The sequence below is a fragment of the Diabrotica virgifera genome, chromosome 3 (assembly GCF_917563875.1).
Source record: "Diabrotica virgifera virgifera chromosome 3, PGI_DIABVI_V3a".
Taxonomy (NCBI): domain Eukaryota; kingdom Metazoa; phylum Arthropoda; class Insecta; order Coleoptera; family Chrysomelidae; genus Diabrotica; species Diabrotica virgifera.
The window spans coordinates 246,724,921-246,746,580 of record NC_065445.1 but is presented as its reverse complement, the minus strand read 5'-3'; the positions used below and the strand labels follow the sequence as shown (position 1 = coordinate 246,746,580).

General features: G+C 31.8%; 1 protein-coding gene across 1 annotated transcript in view; it reads right to left on the bottom strand.

The window, feature by feature from the left end:
- Positions 1 to 2,353: 2,353 nt before the first annotated feature.
- The window catches only part of LOC114334277 (brain-specific homeobox protein homolog), a 32,663-nt gene continuing 13,356 nt past the window's right edge, over positions 2,354 to 21,660 (bottom strand). The window contains exons 2-4 of the mRNA XM_050647703.1: positions 20,051 to 20,167; positions 15,865 to 16,071; positions 2,354 to 2,570 (exon numbers count right to left, since the gene is read on the bottom strand). Of these exons, the coding sequence (XP_050503660.1) occupies positions 2,413 to 2,570; positions 15,865 to 16,071; positions 20,051 to 20,167 (482 nt within the window). The 3' untranslated portion in view covers positions 2,354 to 2,412. The remainder of the gene's footprint in view (positions 2,571 to 15,864; positions 16,072 to 20,050; positions 20,168 to 21,660) is intronic.

Genomic DNA, 21,660 nt, shown 5'->3' with positions numbered 1-21,660 from the left:
CAGGTAGGTAGCTAGCGGGAGCTGACTTGAACATTGAATTTAATCGAAAAGCTATGTTTATTTGTGAAATAAACATTTTTTTCTGTTTTCGAACAACAATAAAATGTATTTTGAATTTAATAAATTACATACATTCTTCTTTTTTTGGTCAAATAATTTAATGAAAATTTTTTGGACACCCTGTACAAATAATTATGTAAATGTTTATATTACTGAAAAGAGAATTGAATAACCTTTTAAATGAGCTAGCACACGGTCCCTATTCTCATTTAAAAAAAATCATCGATTACGTCATCACGCCTAGACGTTACTAGTATAAAATAAAAATCGGCCTGTTTCGGGATTTTTCCTTAAAGTCGCCGGTTTACGAAATAACGAATTTATTCCTTTCATTTGCACCTTACTGTGTATTAAACATAAGTGGTGACAAATATTCCATTCTGTTATCATTATTCATTTATTTTTAAGAGGACAAACAATCTAAATATCGAATGTTATAAATGGACTAAAAATTGTATTCTAAAAGATTTTGGAAGTATGTAGATGCATATCTTTACGTAAACCATTAATAGTCCAGGGCGGATCTGTTTTGAGATGGACGTTGAGAGGTGACTCAAATTTTTTTGCAGAAACTGCTTGAAAATAAATCAAATAATAATATTTAAGTTATCCTCCCTCTCAAAAAGGTCCGGAACATTGTTTAAATAATCAAAATGTCAAAAATTGAAGGAAAAATTCGATTTTCTTCTTGGTTTTTTGATTATAACTTTAAAAGTATTCATTTCCGAGAAAAGTTGTACTGACATAAAAGTTGCGTATTTAAATTTTCTACAGTATAAAATTAGTTAAAAATTTAAAAAATAGTCACCCTAGTTGCAAAATAGCAATAATTGCGAAAAAAACCATACAAAAACAAGTATTTGCATTTTACGTTTTTTAACCATTCATGCTACACTTAGGACCTTCATGTTTCATCCAGAAAAACTTTATGATACAGTAAAACAATACTGTAAATTTATTTAAGATCGGTTTAATAGATTTTGAAAAATAAATTTTGCAATCCAGCTTTCGCAAAAAAAATTCATTTTTTCAAAATGTTACAGGACTGAAAATAAAGCAGATAGCAAGTTAAAAATTTTTTTGCTTATAGAAGTGAACTGTACCTTTCATTTGCAATTTTCAAAATTAAAATCGATTAATTACCACGGCGTCAGAAAATTTTTTAAATAAACAATAATTTTTGGTGCTACGCGCAGGACAGCGGTGTTCGATTCACACAAGTTGATTTCCAGCAAAATTTCTTCCAATCTTTATCTAATATATTATTTTCTTACTCTATATTTTGTTGTATTTTAATATTTTAATTCCACAAAAATCAAACTAATTTTATTATTGTTTGCGAAATATTGTTTAAACAATTGCATATGTTTAAAAATAATAAACTTTTATTATTTAAGTTAAAATATATGAACAAAGAAAGTTTTTGCTAATAAAAGTGTTATTTCAAAGGATAGAGTATGTGTTTTTATTTTGCAATAAACAAATTTATTTATTTATATCGAAATGTAATAAAAATTAAAATGTATCAATCATTATCAAAGGTCATTGGAATGCCCAATCGGAGCAAACTATCCGCTTTCCTGCGCGTAGTACCAATAATTAATGTTTATTTAAAAAAAAATCCTGACGCCGTGGTGTTAATCGATTTTAATTTTGCAAAATTGCGTATGAAAGGTACAGTACACTTCTATATGCAAAAACATTTTCAACTTGCTATCTGCTTTATTTTCAGTCCTGTAACATTTTGAAAAAATGAATATTTTTTACGAAAGCTGGATTGCAAAATTTATTTTGCAAAATCTATTGAACCGATCTTAATGAAATTTACAGTATTGTTTTACCGTATCATAAATTTTTTCGGGGTGAAATATGAAGGTCCTAAGTGTAGCAGAAATGGTTTAAAAACGTAAAATACGAATACTTGTTTTTGTATGTTTTTTTTCACGATTATTGCTATTTTGCAACAAGCGTGACCATTTTTTAAATTTGTAGCTAATTCTATGTTGTAGGAAATTTAATTACGCAACTTTTATGTTAGTACAACATTTCTCGGAAATGAATACTTTTAAAGTTATAATCAAAGAACCAAGAAAAAAATCGAATTTTTCCTTAATTTTTTGACATTTTGATTATTTAAACAATGTTCCGGACCTTTTTGAGAGGGAGGATAACTCAAATATTATTATTTGAATTATTTTCAAGCAATTTCTGCAAAAAAATTTGAGTCACCTCTCAACGTCCAAATGTACTAATATTTTTACAAATGCGCCCTGGTCTATAAATATTTTCTTGAAAATCAGTAAACACATAACAAACGGCAACTAAAGATATAACAACACTGATACCTCAACATTAAACCCTTTTGTAAGGATAGTTCATTTGTTTGGCGTCTCCAACTATATCAATGTCACTATCGCAATCACTAACGTCGGAATTGGTTACTGACATACCGGAGCTGCCAGCTGTCATATTTTTGTCTTGAGACATCGATGCTAAATTTGGACTAGTTCCTAGAATTAAATAAATTATTTAAATTAGAAATTAGAATTATGTATAAATTAAAGATATTGTCTTAATTATCACATATTATACTTAAGGGCAGTATTTTCCAAACTTTCTTAGTTCTGGGACCAATTTTGAGAAAAAAATTAGTTGTCGATAGGCTTGTCTTATCTTACCCAGTAGATCAGGACGGATCTGTTTTGAGGTGGATGTGAGAGGTGGCATTCGGATTTTTGCAGATAAAGTTAGGTGACAACTTCAATAATTATAATTGACTTATGCTCCTTCTCAAATATGCCCGGAACATTAATAAAAAAATTTAAATATTTAAAAATTTCGAAAAATATCGATTTTTTCTACTTTCATTGCATACCTATAACTTTAAAACAATTCATTTTGGAACAAAGTCGTAGAAAAAGAAAATAAAGATAATTGAATTTTGTATAATATACGACTAGTTTAAAATGTCTTAAGTTATTACCTTTTTTGCAAAATAGCAATATATAGAAAATAAGGGGGCAAAAAGACTGTTTTTATTCAATGTTTTTCAACCACTTTGGTTGCACTTAGAACCTTCATAATTGTCTTAGGAAATTCTTACAGCATACTTAAACCGTCCACCAAATTTCATTAAAATCGACCTAATAGATTTTGCATAATAATGTTGATATCGAAATTTTTTTAAAAAAGTTCAAATTTTTTAAAAACTTTCTGAACAAAAAGTAGTCCATTTAGAAGTTTCCTATTTTTTTTACATATAAAGAGGTTCTCTACCTATCTAATGCCTACACTTTATACAATTAAAATCGAATTATTTAAGCGGCCTCAGCACTGTTTTAAAGTTATAAACAATATTTTGGCTTATAAACAAATACAGTGAGGACGTTTGAGTTGGAATAAATTCATTTTCTTGAGAATGGGAGACTCTGGAGATAAATCCCGAAACAGATCGATTTTTATTTTTAAATTATATTTTTTTGGCAAAAATATTATATTAGTGACGTCATCCATCTCGGTGTGATGACGTAATCTAAATATTGGAACTAATTTAATTCAAAAATTTTTGTTTAAGTCAAACCCTATATAAATAGTTATGTTAATGTTTATATTAGTGAATACAAAATTGAATAGCCTTTCGATTGAGCTATCACACGGCACCTATTCTCATTTAAAAAAATCATCGATTACGTCATCACACCCAGATGGATGACGTCACTAGTATGATATGTATACCAAAAAATTAGAATTTAAAAATAAAAATCGACCTGTTTCGGGATTTATCTCCAGAGACGCCTTTTCTCGAGAAAATGAATTTATGCCAACTCAAACGCTCTCACTGTATTTGTTTATAAGCCAAAATATTGTTTATAATTTTAACACGGTGCTGAGGCCACTTAAATAATCCGATTTTATTTCTGTAAAGTGTATTAGATAGGTAGAGAACTTCTTTATATATAAAAAAATTAGCAAACTTCTAAATGGTCTACTTTTTGTACAGAAAGTTTTTAAAACATTTGAACTTTAAAAAAAAAATTAGATTGCAAAATTATTATGCAAAATCTATCAGGTCGATTTTAATGAAATTTGGTGAACGATTTAAGTATGTTGTAAGAATTTTCTAAGCGAATTACGAAAGTTTTAAGTGCAACCAAAGTGGTTGAAGAACATTGAATAAAAACAGGCTTAGTTTGCCCCCTTATTTTGGATTTATTGCTATTTTGCAGAAAGGGTAATAATTTAAGACGTTTTTAACCAGTCGTTTATCATACAAAATTCAATTATCTTTATTTTATTTCCATACCACTTTGTTCCAAAATGAATCGTTTTAAAGTTACAAGCAAAGAAAGTAGAAAAAAATCGATGTTTTTCGAAATTTTTAAATACTTTAATTTTTTATTAATGTTCCGGGCATATTTGAGAAGGAGCATAAGTCAATTATTATTGTTGAAGTTGTTACCTAACTTTATCTGCAAAAATCCGAATGCCACCTCGCACATAAAAAAATAGATCTTTTTTCACAGATCCGCCCTGGTCATTCACATTTAATAACATTGACAAATCAAGGGAAAAATCTAATACACTGTCTAAAATTTGGTACAGTTGTTTAAAAGAGAAACATGTTTTTACTTCAATATGTTTATGTTTTCTTTCCGTATTTTACCAAGAGAAGGCGCAATGTTAGTGTCTAGATTGTTCTGGAATTGTAAATTCGACTTTATATAAGCGAGAAAACGTTCTTAAACAACAAAAGTGGAGTTGTCCTGCTGTAGTAAAAAGCTATAAAAGTTATTTTTGTTACGTTCATTTTCTCATTTTCACTATTTTATTAGACATAGATGAATTTCTAAAAAGATTGTTAGAACCGTCTGTCTAAACTTTTTGTAGAACAGGGCCATATTCCTTATAACGACTGTAACTTGAAATATATTGGCCAAACAAAAAGAACCTTCAAAGGGCGTACGGCTACTCATCGACGTGATTTTAGATGTATTGCGCCTTCAGTACTCTGAATCATTAAATTGATTTTGGTAACATCAAATCCTTAGTCACTAAAATAATTACTGTAAGAGATCTTTCCTGGAAATGTGCCACATCACAAGAGAACAAAATTACGTGATTAAACGTACATTATTTACAATTTTAATATCATATTATTATATCAGTCCTTACTTTTAAATAATGCTTAATTTCAACTTATTTAGTTTCACGAAATGAATCCGTTCAGGGCATGGTCAAAATTTACTTTTTGCCCCGTTCTCCAAAAAAGTAACCACCATCTTTCACATGCTCAGGTTAAGAGTTTAAAGTGTTTTAAGTTTACAAGCTCAGGCTCATTTCGTTAATTTTCCCATATTTCATTTCAACGGTATCTTCTATCCCACTATACCCTGACTGATACCATGGTGTTTTCGCTAAATATTTGGCAAGTAAAATTTTGGTTTTTTGATAATAGTACATAACTAATCCATACATATTTCTAGGATCTTGAATTTTAACCATACTCAAACGTTTAATTGTTTTTTGCTTTGTTAAAAAAATTCTTGAATATATTATGAACCAGGGTTCATTATTTAGCTTTTTATTATAACTATTTTTTGTTGGTGCCTTTTTATGATAATTGGTACATTTCTTTAAATATTCACATGTTGTCTCCTTGGAAATATAATTGATGTACATAACCATATCATAGTAGTATCTAGAATATTTTTGTCATATTTCTTTTTGTCATAGTTTTTGTCAAGATTTCTTTTTTTTTAACTTAATCATTAATGACTATCAATTTTTCTCCTAGCTTTATTTTTATTTGTTATTTCCTAATTATTATTTTTATATAAATTTAATCTTAAAACATCATACCACTTAAGATTTTTGTGACATTTGTTGTATTTTAGAGCTAACATTTTTTAATCTATTAATTTTGTATTGATATTAGAATTAATTATTGTAGAATGGAGGTTACTGGAAAAATGAGACAATCCTCTTAGAGTGGAGCGTGTGGTTGTCGCTAACAAACGATTGGTAACAGCATAATGCGGAAGGTTTCTGGTTTCTTTCCAACCCTTAGGGACATCATTAAAATTGTATTATCGTATTTGTGTCTACTTGTAAATTTAGATATGTATTTCCTTCTTAAGATTAATCTGTGATTGACATAAAATTTAAATAACCAAGAGATGACATTAAAAAATAATGTTTATTAGTAGATCATTTAATCAAGATATTAAGAACTGTTTCAGAATTTTTGACATGTACAACGACGCCATGACATTATACCAAATAAAATACTGTTTAATTATCAAATTTCATTTTCGTATATAAGTACCTAATCTTTTAGCAAGACTCATAACTGTGTAGTTGTTCTGTATTTCTGATTGTTTGTTTTGCTGATGTTTTTGCCAAATTCTAGTATTTCGAAAAACATTTATTCTAGAGGGAATCCTAATATTAGACATGGATCCGGCGTACAAAAAAAAAAGTTGATTAATAGCAAGCTGAAAATTTGTTAATAACTTAACGGTGTCTAGTCGGACAAACTTTGATGTGCGGGAACACTGGAACAGGGGAAGTTTTAATTGTGGAACAGTTTAAAAATTTGGAAAGTCAGATTACAAAAACGTCCCATGTATTTTGTCGAACAGAGTCGACAGAGCATCCAATTGATTTGTTACCCTTTCATTAAACTGTCATGAAAACATCAGACTGCTATTACTAACCAACATGATTCCTGTCATTTGATATGTTCTTCGCGTTCCACTCATTAAAATGCCTAGTTGGTGATGAACACCAGTCTGATTTTTGCATGCAACTTTTTTTTTGTACGCGGGATCCAGGTCTATATATTTATACTATCTCTAGACGAATACATACGATGCGAACAGTGGACTAATCTATTAGAAATTTAGATGGAAAATAGAAGAATCACTGACATGAACGGCCAGAATAATAAAATAAGATAAGATATAACATAAAACTATTTAGTCTATCCTTAGAAACCTGGCCAAAACCTACCCATAACAGGCCTGGATCCCACAAACAAAAAAATTTGTAGACTTTGTATACACTTGTACGATTGTATAAGGTCCTTGCTCTTAGGTGTTTTGAGATTGAGCAATTTAAAATAAATATATAAATTAAGATAGCACAACACAAGATACAAAACACATATGATTTATCACAACTACACACACGAGACAACAAATGAACAAATGGTTCAAAATTGGTAAGGAGTAGCACTACATTTGTTAAATTCATTGAAATAATTGATTTTTTAAGATATCAAACTTATTTTAAATTGCTCAATCTCAAAATACCTAAGAGCAAGGACCTTTACAATCGTACAAGTGCATACACAGAGTCATTAACACTTTAGCTGCATTTACGAACAGTGCCATCTAAACGTTTTCTTTCTCATAACTAATACATCTATCTTTGTTTCACATCACACATCTGCCATATGCCTTCAGGATCCATTCCGATACACTGTGTTTTGATCTACGAAGCATGTCCGCCTACCCAGTCCTTCATTTAGTATCCTACTAGCATAATCTGGACGTGTAAACATGTTACTGATGAACTTACAAATCATCCCTTGTAACGGCATCATTTAATCACTTGTAACGCCGACCTGAAGATGATCTGTATATTGTAGAGGTCGAAACCGGTCGTCGAAGTAAATTAAATGATTGTGAGTACATCTGTGTTTCTTTACTTCACTTCAATTAATTTATAATGTTTCGAAATGTCTTAAAAATAGCTTTCTAGAACAAGTGGTTTCCATTCTTTTTTATCGGCATCTACGCAACTTTCGCATAAATTACATCATTATCAACGTTCGAATCCTCAGAAAATGGAAACGAAATTGAATGGAAACTCTGTAAAGGCGAATGGCTTCGGCCAACTTTGATAATTTTGTTTCTAAGTGGAGAAGATCTTGGATCTTACCCGCCATCTTATGTCATAATTTAGTTCATTAACTTATGAACTTCCCTTAATTGATGTTTAAGATTGGGTGCGCTCTTTCAAGGGCCCAAGATTCGATTTTCAGGTTATGGTCTATTGAATTAGGAGGAAGGAAGTTTAAGGCCTTTAATATTTTCTTGGGAGTTTTCGCAAGACGTAAGCGTCTCCTGGAATACATTAAAATGGTAATTTGATAAAGTTTTAATGATTGTTAAAGAAGGTTAATAATTAGGGAATGTCCGTGTTTTTAAATCTATTTTTATATTTCAATATTCTTCATCGAATTTATTATTACAAAATAATAAAGTAGAATTGAACAAGTATATAGATAGTAAAAAGACAACTTTTCCTAAGAATAATTCTCAGTAGTAATTGCACGAGAGCTCTAAAAAAATTATCGATTTGTTTCCCGAATGACACTTTCTTCGTCTTCTTTTCTTTTTATGTAGACATGACTCTGTCTGTTTTTCAATGTGCCTCCAGTAAGTTGTCATTCCATCTTTTTCGTGGTCTTCCCACTGATCGTCTTTCTATTGGGGAACCGTCTCTCGCCGTCCTTACTACTCTATTTATTTGTTATCATTCGGCTTATGTGGTCGTTCCATTCTACTCTTCTGTTTTTCACCCAGTTATTAATGTTGTCCACCTTGCATCTCCGTCGTATATCTGCACTTATAGCTCTATCTCACAGTGTCTTACCATCGATTTTTTGTCTTACCATCGATTTTTCGCAGTGTTTTCATCTCTGCTGTTTCTAGCACTCTTTTTGTCCTTTCTGTATCAGGTCGTATTTCTGCCGAGTATGTCATTATTGGTCTGATGACTGTTTTGTAAATTCTGCCTTTCACTTCTTGTCCGATGTTTTTATTTCTCCATATTGTTTAATTCAGGCAACCTGCGGCTCTGTTTGCTTTATTTACCTGATCTTCCACTTCTGTTTCGAGCTTTCCGTAGCTAGATAGTGTGATCCTAGATATTTAAACTCCATCACTTGTTCTATTATTTGACCCTCCAGCTCTAATTTACACCTTATTAGATCTGCTGTTATAACCATGCATTTAGTCTTTTTTGGGGAAATTAACATGTTAAATTTTCTAGCGGTTATATTAAATTCGTGCAGCATACGTTGTATCATCTTCACTTTGAAAGATTAGTATTGTGTCGTCTGCATAGCAGATTATTTTAAGTTGTTTTTCTCCCATTTGGTATCCTTTTTTTGTTCTTACTTTTTTTATTATTTCTTTTATTATTATATTATTATATATATTATTATATTATTATTTATATATTAGATATTTAAACTCCATCACTTGTTCTATTATTTGACCCTCCAGCTCTAATTTACACCTTTTTAGATCTGCTGTTATAACCATGCATTTAGTCTTTTTTGGGGAAATTAACATGTTAAATTTTCTAGCGGTTATTAAATTCGTGCAGCATAGGTTGTATCATCTTCACCTTGAAAGATTAGTATTGTGTCGTCTGCATAGCAGATTATTTTAAGTTGTTTTTCTCCCATTTGTTATCCTTTTTTTGTTCTTACTTTTTTTATTATTTCGTCCATGATCAGGTTGACCAATAGAGGACTCAGGGAATCTCCCTGTCTTATCCCATTGCCAGCTTCAATTGGGTCAGTTAGTTCTTAATCTACTTTTACTTTTATTGTGTTGTTCTGGTAGATATTTTTGATCGTTTTAATTATTCTTATTGTCACGAATTATGTCAAAGTGTCACGAGGGCAACAAGTCTATAATATTTTTTTTCTCTGATTCTGGCTTTGGTTTAGAACTAGAACATTTAGCCACGTAATTGTATAACTTATCACTAAGTCAGGGAAGTAATGTGTAGTGTGTGTGTTGAGTAAGTGTCTTGTTACTTTGCAAAGTCGACGTCATTGTCTTTGCAAAGAGACGCTAATTGTTTCCGAACGTCTGCGGTCCTATAATAATTTTATATTTAATTTACATTTATTTTAATATTTTTTTCTAAGCCTGTTTCTTGGTGTTCTCTGTGACAAGTTGTAAAAAATTAATTGTCATTAATGTCACTGAATGTTCATTTTTGCGTAGTAACACAGGGAATCTGACGTAATGCTTGATGATGGGATATTATCAAAAATTATCGGGTATACGCTGTGAGCTCGTACGTAGAGGGGATATTTAAAAGTTCGTGAGCGCCAGTAATGACAAGTCAGGGACCTTTCCTGGAAATTTGACATAAATGTCAAAGTGATTAATTTAAAATTTAAATTAAAAACATTAATTAAAAAAAATATTAGTTGGTCAAAGCTGTGGTATATATTTTTACCTTAAATATACTTACGTTTTAAATACTGAATTTAAGTTTTTTTAATATTCCGTAATATGTAATTATAAATTAATATATTAATCTATTAATCTAAGCGTCATCTACACGATAATTGTGAAAGTATCCGAAGTAAGAAATGAATATTTCATCAATAGAACGTCAAAATGATTACCAAAATCTTAAAAAAATCGATTACATTTTAATTACTTTTTTGCGTTGTTGATATTACGCAATAAAAAAATAATAAATTAAAAAATTTCCGGCGAAAGTTTCATTATTAGTCCACTAGTTAGCGACACCAGCGAAGCTCAGAACGTATAATATCACAAGAGGGTGAGAATAAATTGAAAATAATGCGACAGTTTTTCGAAAATTTGTTCAGGGCTCGAGTGGCTATTGCCCAATGACCACAAATTTGAGTAAAAATGAAGCATTATTTTCTTATTTATTCTTACTGTCGTGTGATATTCGTAAGATTATTTTTGGAACTGTTGTCAAAACTAGGAACTGGTTGCCATTAAACAGAAACAATCTACTTAAAAAAATTCTATCGGTAATTTTCTACAGTAGATAATTATCAGTATAATTTTAATCTGATTGGACAGAATTAAACACGTGATCAAATATCTTACTATACGATTGGAAGTTAAAATCATTAAAAAATAATCGGTTATTATATCACAAGAGAGTGAGAATAAATTGACAATAATGCGACAGTTTTTCGAAAATTTGTTGTCTGGCAGTAGACACGAGAGCCCGCAGGGCTCGTGTGGCTATTGCCCAATGTCAACAAATTTGAGAAAAAACCAAGCATTATTTTCTTATTTATTCTTACTGTGGTGTGATATTCGTAAGATTATTTTTTAATACTTATATATAAAATTCAAGTCTTTATATAAAAACAGTCAGTGACATTGATCCCAATTAATGTGATACACATTTTTCAACTTGTCAAAGTGAAAAGCACAGTTTAACAAATATTTAGATAAAGATGTTAATAAAATATTAGTTAATTTATTTATAAATACAGTTTTATTCATGAAATAATCATACCGAAGTAAATCGAGCGCTTAAATTTGCCTATTTGTGTTCTCCTCGTGACACTTTGACATTAGATGCAAAACCTGAAAGTATATTATGGATATTTTCTTAAATATGACAGTTGTCAAAACTAGGAAACTGGTTGCAATTAAACAGAAATAATCTACTTAAAAAAATTCTCACTGTAATTTTCTACAGTAGAAAATTACCAATATAACAATAACCTGATTGGACAGAATTAAACACGTGATCAAAAATCTTACTATACGATTGGAAGTTAAAATCATTAAAAAATAATACTTTAATTTTTATTTCTATAGCTTTTCATTGGTCAGAATCTCATATGAATGAAATAATCAACAGAATTAGATGCAAATGCGACGAAGATATCGAAAATACCCAATTTGGTTTCAAAAATACTATGTGAACTAGTGAGGCATTTTTGCACTAAATATCTTATTATAAAAATGCCGGGATCAAAGAACAGATGTATTTAAATGCTTCGTGGACTTCTAAAAGGCATTCGATAAAGTACAGCATGTAAATTTAATGCAGATAATAAAAATATAGGAATAGATGGCAAATATATTCGTGTGATTAATTTGTACTGGAATCAAACTGCTATTATAAACATTGGAGATAAATACACCGACGAAATCTCCATACAACGAGGAAACAGAGAGGATTGCATTTTGTTCCCAACACTGTTCAATGTTTAGTCGGACCAGATATTTAAAAAGGCACTTAAAAAGGAACTTTTAAAAAGGAACTACTTAATATACTTAGAGACGCGGACTCCAAAGGTCTCCAAATTATGCTAGATCTTATTCATGAAGTAGGAGAGGGAATGGGTAGTAAAACAAGCTGGAACAAAATCAAATTTTTTGTCTTTGGCCATAACCCACATCCAGATGCTGAGCTTCAATTACATAGAGTCCAAGTTGAATAAATTCACAAAACTACATATTTAGAAACGGACCAACTAGATCCAGACATAAAAATAAAATCGCAGAATAGCAATAAGTAATTACTAAAACTACTTTTATGAAAATGAAGACATTTCTTTGAAACAATCATCTAAGTGTAGAACTAAGACAACGAATGGTGTACTTTAGTATGTGGTGCAGAAGTGTGAACACTAAAAGTATCAAGCATGAACAGAATTGAAGCATTGTTGGTGATAAATAGCAGTCTGATTTTTGCATGAGAGTTTAACGAAACGGCAACAAATCAATTGGAAGTTCTGTCCGACAAAATACATGGGACGTTTTTATAGTCTGACGTTCCAAATTTTTAACCTGTTCCACAATTAAAACTTCCCCTGTTCCAGTGTTCCCGTACATCAAAGTTTGTCCGACTAGACACCGTTAAGCTATCAACAAATTTTCAGCTTGCTATTAATCAACAATTTTGTATGCATCAAAATTGTACAAAAATGAATTCTCTTCATTTTTGTATAGGTATATATTTGTTGTAAAACTAATAATAAACGAGATAATTCAATAATTCAATAATTATGCTACAACTGTCACTATTTTTCCCTCATAACTCGGAAAATATCGACCGCACGAAAAAAATTATAATAAATTTCAGTTTCTACACTTTTTGTCAAAAAATTGAAAATGGCGGAGATATTGAGCAAAAACGGTTCTCGTTTAAAATCAAGATGGCGGCTAACGCAATGGCGGAATTCAGTCGAGATTTTAAATTTATACTAATATTGACCCTCCCTAAAGATTAGAAAAATAAAATTTGGGGCAGCTCCTAATGCAAGGTCAAATGCTATCCCGACTGGGCTAATATGGTATGAGCACATAAGGCCCATGGAAGAGCATATATTGGCAAAAAAGAATATAGGGGGAACGAGGAATTCCACCAACTATATGGATTAATGAAGTTGTTGTTCACGATAACTTTTTAACCAGATGTATTTATACGTTTATGTGTTCGTTATTCCTCCGTTCGAAAACGTTTTCTATTTGGCAAAAAAGTGGCATTTCGATGAAATCATATTCGTCGTTTTTGAACGTTGTGTTTAATTATTGCATTAAGTTTGTGTAAATGGGTGATTCCATTTCAAATTACTTCATGTTGGATCAAAAAAATTTTTGGATCTCCGATTTGTTTGAAAATTGGTATATAGCATATGCGGAATGTAGAAATAAAACATTTAAGGTCGAATAATTGTCTTCCTCTTCTTCTTCTTCTTCTTCTTCTTCTTCTTCTTCTTCTTCTTCTTCTTCTTCTTCTTCTTTTCTCAAAATGTTATTTTATGCGATTTTACAGTGATTTGGTATTTATTTAAACAAATTTGCATTTTCTATCGTAAAGTATCAATGGAAAACATATCTAATATTATAATAGAATGGACTCAAAAATGTGATTATATGGCATTATAACAAGTCATTTTGATTCAAAACAAGTTTTTGATCAAAATTTTATAGTGTAGAAAACGTTAAAATACCGTTTTTTTATATTTTCCTCCATTCCCAAAATACATCATAATCGATTTGGCTCAAAATTTGCCCGCAGATAGCCAAAACGTAGGACTTTAAGTGATTAGAAGGATTTGAATTATATTGCAATACTAAAAAAGTTACATGCAATATCATAGTCAAACATATTTATAGGCGTCTATTTTAAGTACAATTAACTCGGAAAATATCGAGCTCACGACAAAAATTGTTAAAAAGAAATTATAATAATTGTAAATACGATTTATTTGGAACAATTTTACTTCCTACCATTTTTGTCGAAAAGTTAAAAATGGCGGAGATATTGAGCAAAAACGGTTCTCCTTGAAGATCAAGATGGCGGCTAACGTAACGGAGGAATACATTGGCGATTTTAAATTTAGACTACTATTGACCCCCCTAGAGATTAGAAAAATAAAATTTTGAACAGCTCGGCATGCAAGGTCAAATGCTATGCCGACTGGACTAATATACTTTTGAGTCTGATATTATTGCATGTAACTTTTTTGGTATTGTAATATAATTCAAATCCTTCTAACTACTTAAAGTCCTATGTTTTGGCTATCTGTGGGCAAATTTTCAGCCAAATCAAAAATAATGTATTTTGGGAATGGAGGAAAATTCAAAAAACGGTATTTTAACGTTTTATACACTATAAAATTTGATCAAAAACTTGTTTTGAATCAAAATAACTTGTTATATATAATGACATTTTTGAGTCCCTTCTATTAAAATATTATTTTTTCCATTGATATGAGTACTTTACGATAGAAAATGCAAATTTGTTTAAATAAACACCAAATCACTGTACAATCGCATAAAATAATACTTTGAGAAAAAAAAAAGAAGAAGACTTTTTGACCTTGTCAAAAGTTTTGACCACCAAGTTGCAGAAATATCGGAGATCCAAAAGTTTTTGCCTGAGTGATTTGACATGGAATGTACCAAATACATTTGCGGTTTGTTAATATGAAGTCATAAATAAAGTGTTGTTACCAATCGCTTATGAAGAGAAGAGCAAATATGAAATTTGGAAAAGAAGAAATATAACGAACGCATTAATTAAAATAAAAAAAATATCTGAAATTATATAAAGAATGTCTAGTAGATGTCAGAATAAAAAATACAGTGCGTCCATAAAGTAACGCATAAATTCATTACTTCGTAAACCGGCGACTTTAAGGAAAAATTCCGAAATAGGTCGATTTTAATTTTTAAATTACAATTTTTTGGCATATATATCATACTAGTGACGTCATCCACCTGGGCTTGATAACGTAATCGATGATTTTTTTAAATGAGAATAGGGGTCATGCGATAGCTCATTTGAAAGGGTATTTAATTCTCTATTTACTAATACAAACAATAACATAATTATTTATACAGGGTGTCCAAAAAGATTTTTTTAATTAAATTAATCGAGATAAAAAGAAGAATGTATATAACTAAATTAATTCAAAATTCATTTTATTTTTGTCAAAAAACAAGAATACATGTTTATTTGACAAATAATAAATATTGCTTTTCGCTTAAATTCAATGTTAGAGCTGCCACCCACCTGTCTCTTGGAAGTTTAACATTACGCTTAAGCGAAAATCAATGTTTATTTTTTAAATAAAATATTTTTATGTTTTCTGGCACCAATAAAATATATTTAGAATTAAACAAATTACATACATTCATCTTTTTGTACCAATTAATTTAATTAAAAGAAACATTTTTTGGACACCCTGTATAAATAATTATATTAACGTTTATATTATTGAATAGAGAATTACATACCCTTTCAAATGAGCTATTAGATGACCCCTATTCTTATTTAAAAAAATCATCGATTACGTCATCACGCCCAGATGGAAGACGTCACTAGTATGATATGTATGCCAAAAAATCGTAATTTAAAAATAAAAATCGACCTATTTCGGGATTTTTCCTTAAAGTCTCCGGTTTACGAAATAATGAATTTAGGCGTTACTTTATGGACGCACTGTATAAAACCACATTGAAATTAAAGACTCACCTAATTTGTCTGATGATCCTAACGGAACCTTTACAGAACTACCATTCACTTTGTCTTCCTGGACTTTCCGCAACTGCTTCTTGTGTTTCATTCGTCTGTTTTGAAACCATGTCTTAACTTGTGTTTCACTAAGACTCAGTGCACTGGCTAGCTCTACTCGTTCAGGCGTTGACAAGTACCTCTGGGCGGAAAACCTCTTTTCTAGACCTGAAAACATTAAATTTTTTTGAATGTAAACCGAAATTAGATATGTTTAGGTATTTTCACTTTTTCTATCGTTTATTATGTAAAAATAGCAATTCTTTATATAGAACTATCAATAACCATCATTGGTATCATTGGCAAATTTTCCAATTTAACTATATTCTCAGTGTATGTACCAACCGAAGACGCATCAGAGGACGATAAAAATGAATTCTACGACTCTTTAAATCAACTATACACAGAAGCTCCTAACCACGATATTAAAATAATACTAGGTGATCTAAACGCAAAGGTAGGCACAGAAGATTACGTAATACCGGTGACAGGAAGATATAGTTTACATGAAGTTACAAACGATAATGGATCACGTTTGGTCGATTTTGCGACAGGCTACAACTTAGCCATCAAAAGCACCCAGTTCGCTAGGAAAAAGATCCACAAGGCAACATGGAGATCAAACGATGGAAGAACAAATAATCAAATAGATCACGTATTGATTGATGGAAGACATTCTAGCAGCATAATAAGCGTAAGAACTATGAGAGACATTTTCTCGTAAAGGCCAAGCTCAGAACAAGAATTTCAACACAAACAATAGATAAACACACAAAGATCGAAAGATGGAATGTGGTGAAGTTGAAAGAAGAAAATAACCAAAGACAGTACCAAGAAATAGGTTTCAGGTTTTGGAAATAAGTGAAAATGAAACTGAAGATGTAGATCAGCGATGGAACTCCATAAAAACAACTATTACAGAAGCAGCAGAGAAATCTATCGGAAGAACGAAAAAAACAAAAAAGAAAAAATGGTTCGACGAGGAATGTGAAAGAACACTAAAAGAAACAAACAAAAGAAGAATTGATTATCTGTCGAACCCATCAGAAGAAAAACGCACACGATTCCAGAGAGAGAGAGAGAGAGAGAGAGAGAGCCGCAGCTAGAAGAACAAGACAAAAAAAGAGACAATATCTACAACAACAAATTGAAAAAGTAGAAGGAGAACACAGACGCAATCAAAAAAAATTTCTACAGAGAGGTGCCAACTTGGTAAGAGATAAAAATGGAGAAATGCTGGCTACCGAAAACAAAATAATAGAAAGATGGGCTGAATATTTTGAAGAGCTCCTGAATATCCAAAATTTCACTGATTTTTCATCAGTGGAAATATCACTCATTTTTCATCAGTTCAATGAAAATGCTGGAAACAACGAAGAACATGAGTATCAAACGGCCGAATTAGAAATGCCCCCACCAAGCATGGAAGAAATTACGCATGCCATAAAAACGCTTAAAAACGATAAATCCCCTGGTCTGGACAATATTGATGCCGAGCTAATTAAAACATGCGGTCATGAACTCATAAGAAGAATCCATCAATTAATAGAAAAGGCCTGGCAACAAGAAATAATGCCGAAAGAATGGTGTGGTAGTATTAATGTACCATTACACAAGAAAGGAAAAAAGGAATCATGATGAATTACAGAGGAATCTCACTAATCAACATTACGTATAAAATATTGGCTTCGATATTATTAAAAAGATTAGAACCATACGCCGAAGAAATAGTTGGTGACTACCAGTGTGGTTTCAGGCCTGGCAGATCGACTATTGATCAAATATTTACAATAAGACAAATGCTTGAAAAGCATTGGGAATAAAATCAGTACGTGCATCAGATCGTTATAGACTTCAAACAGGCTTATGCTTCAATTAATCGTGCAACATTATGCAAGGCAATGATCGAGCTCGGCGTACCCAAGAAACGAGCTGTGGTAACACAAATGTGTGTAAGTAACTCCTTTGCACAAGTTAGAATAGGGGGGAAAATATCAAATGCTTTCTGCGTAAATTCTGGACTGAGACAGGGAGATCCGTTGTCCCCATTGTTGTTTAACCTGGCCTTAGAATATGTCATGCGAAAAATTTATCCAAAAATCCAACCAGACATAACTGCTCGGGGAGCAAAAATCATACTCGCCTTTGTCGATGACGTAGCACAATCAACATTAGAAAGTAAGGATATTGAAGACAAAACAAAATACATGGTCGTCTCAAAACAAGAACGACGGCGAATAAGGCAAAATATTACTCTACACGATCATAACTTCGAAGTGCTTAAAGTATTTAAATATCTAGAAGCAACAATCACAAATGACAACAAATTAGAGCGAGAAGTTGAAACGCGAATAATGGCAGGAAACAGATCTTTTTTTGCAATGAAACATCTAATAAAGTCAAAACTTATTTCACGAGATGCAAAAATCCAGATATATAAGACTATACTACGACCAGCAGTCGCGTATGGAAGCGAAGCATGGACGCTAACAAAAGAGAAGTAAATAAATTGCTGGTGTGGGAACGTAAAATCCTTCGAATGATATATGGCCCTTGCAGAGACAGTGTGACAAACGAATGGAGGCGCAGATACAATAACGAGCTAGAGTCTCTATTCGGAAAATAAAATCTAGTCAGATATATAAAGGCTAATAGACTCAGATGGGCAGGGCATGTGATACGCAGTAACGACAATTGCCTTTTAAACAATGTGTTCTGGGAAAGGCCAGATGAAAGAAGGTCGGTAGGGCGGCCTAGAAAAAGATGGATAGATGCAGTCAAAGAAGATCTAGAGAAAATGGGAGTGCGACAATGGGAATTAGTGGCACAGGACCGACAAACATGGAAGGCAATAGTAAACGCGGCAAAGACTCACGAAGAGTTGTAGCGCCATTGATGATGATGATGATCATTGGTATGCAAGGTCCTTTTTTATTACTTTTTCTAAATCACATAGGGTCTTCCACTAGGAACTTCCAAACTTTGACAGCTGATATCGGCCACAATGTTCAAAAGCTATATCTACCAATTGGCTGTAATTTATTCAATCTGCTTTGCCAAATTACCATGGAGGTCATGCTTAACCTTATTTATACAGGGTGTCCAAAAAAAGTTTTTAATTAAATTATTTGAAAAAAAAGAGGAATGTATGTAATTTATTTAATTCAAAATACATTTTACTGTTACCCGAAAACTAAAAAATGTTTATTTCACAAATAAACATTGCCTTTCGATTAAATTCAATGTTCAAGCCAGCTCCCGCCAGCCACCTGCCTCTTGGAAGTTTGAACATTTAATTTAAGCGAAAAGCAATGTTTATTTGTGAAATAAACTTTGTCTTCTGATTTGTGAAAGCAGTAAAATGTATTTTGAATTAAATAAATTACATACATTCTTCTTTTTGTGTCAAATAATTCTATTCCTATTCTCATTTAAAAAAAATCATCGATTACGTCATCACGCCCAGATGGATGACGTCACTAGTATACCATATATGCGACAATATCATAACTTAAAAATAAAAATCGACATGTTTCGGGATTTCCGTCGCCGGTTTATGAAATAACGAATTTATTCCTTTTATTTGCACCATACTGTATACACATGCAACGGTGGAAAATAGTGTCGCGCACGCTTGATTAGCAATGAAAAAACAAAGGAGTTTTGAATATTGTATGGCAAAAAACTGTTCGGGATTTCATCAATCGATGTTTAAAGAATATCTTCCTACCTTGACAACATTCAAATTTTCAGTTTTTCACATAGTTTTTGAGGGTTAAAAATGGCCGATTTCGCAATTTTTCAATTTTTAATCGCTTATAGGTGAAAAACTATAAACTTTAGAGAAAAGTCACTAAAGACCTCTCCTGTTTGGAATAATCCAAAAAACCTAAAAAAACTTTGTCCTATGCAAAAAAATAACTTTAGAAAAAAAAAACAAAAGAAAAAAAGTTTAAAAAATTTTTGACCCACTTTTGGTCCTGGCAACATGTTAAAAGGAGTCCTTTTTGAGTAAGATTGTGCAAAAAATCCGAATCTGAATATTTTTCCTAGCAGATGCGCAGTGGCTTTCTGGACTAGTTACTCTTTTATAATTGTTAAATTTCAGTATATAGTAAACGATAAAAATATTCAATGTGATACTTACCAGTTAACTGCGGATCACTAAAGACTGTTCTGGCTTTCCTCCTTCGACAGTGCTTCAGAGCATTTAAAGAAATTTCACTAGCGGAACTACCAAAGAGGGCGTGATGAAAAGGAATACCTGAAACAAATGAAATATTCTCAGTGACTTTAACCAGCTTGTTAGGACTATTTTAATTCATTTTGTTTATTCTCAAAGAACTTTAGAAGACATTGCGCGGCGAAGATAAAACTTATGATTAAATCAATAGTTATTCTTTCATTTTTATCATTTTTGTTTTTACACCAATTTTCTATTATTATTAATAATATATAATTCTCATTTAAGACTCAAATAAAATGAGTAAGTACCTATCAACCTTAAACAAGTATATGTAAAGATGAAAGTGGGCAAATAATCAGTGACCAACAGAAAGTCACAGAAACCTGGAAGCATTATTTTCAGACCCTACTTGCAACACAAGTAGACATGGAAGATGAAATGGGTATGAACTACGTAGAAGAGAATGAAGTAGATAATGGAGTAGAAGCTCCAACTATAGAGGAAGTTCTCGAAGCTATTAAGGCCCAGAAAAACAATAAAGCTCCGGGAGTTGACGAAATACCAGTAGAACTGCATAAGGTAGGTGGCGACCACCTAGCAAGTCACATCCACGCGCTCATCAAAGACATATGGCAAGAAGAGAAAATACCCGACGACTGGAAGAAAAGTATAGTATGCCCGATCTATAAAAAAGGAGACAAACTCCAGTGCAAAAACTACCGTGGAGTCTCTCTACTATGTACAGCATACAGCATATAAAGTCCTCACGTATATTATAAACCAGCGGCTCCAACCACTAACAGAAAATATTATTGGAGAGTATCAGACGGGCTTTCGACGGGGAAGATCGACACTGGATCAAATATTTACAGTCAAGCAGATCTTGAGCAAATCATGGGAACACGATATTGATGTTCACAACGTGTTTGTAGACTTCAAACAGGCATACGACTCAGTCAAAAGGAACAAACTATACTATATTATATTGGCTGACTTGGCAATACCACACAAGCTAATAAGACTCATTAATGCCACAATGGATGAAAATCAGGCATGTGTACGAATACACAACCACCGGACAGACTTTTTCAAAATCTCGCAGGGACTAAAGCAGGGAGATGGGCTGGCCCCAACATTGTTTAACCTGGCACTGGAGTGTGCGGTTAGGCAAATGCAAACTGGACGAGGAAACCTACTGACCAACCCAACGGTTCAACTGGCCGCTTATGCCGATGATATTAATATTTTGAGTAGAACATCAACATGAGCACAGGAAACATACGCAGAGTTAAAAACACAAACAAAAATGCTAGGTCTGAAAATTGACACAAAAAAAACAAAAATCATAACTCAGACGAGAAGAAATATAGTCCCACAAAATATTATATAATATGAAGATGACATTGAAACGGTTGGAAAGTTTACATACCCGGGAGTAGAAATATATGCCGACGGATCAGAAGATGGAGAAATATGGAAGAGAATAACGCAGGCAAACAGAGCTTCTTTTGCCCTCTCCCATATATTTCGGTCTAAAAGTGTCCACCGAAATACAAAGATGAGAATCTATA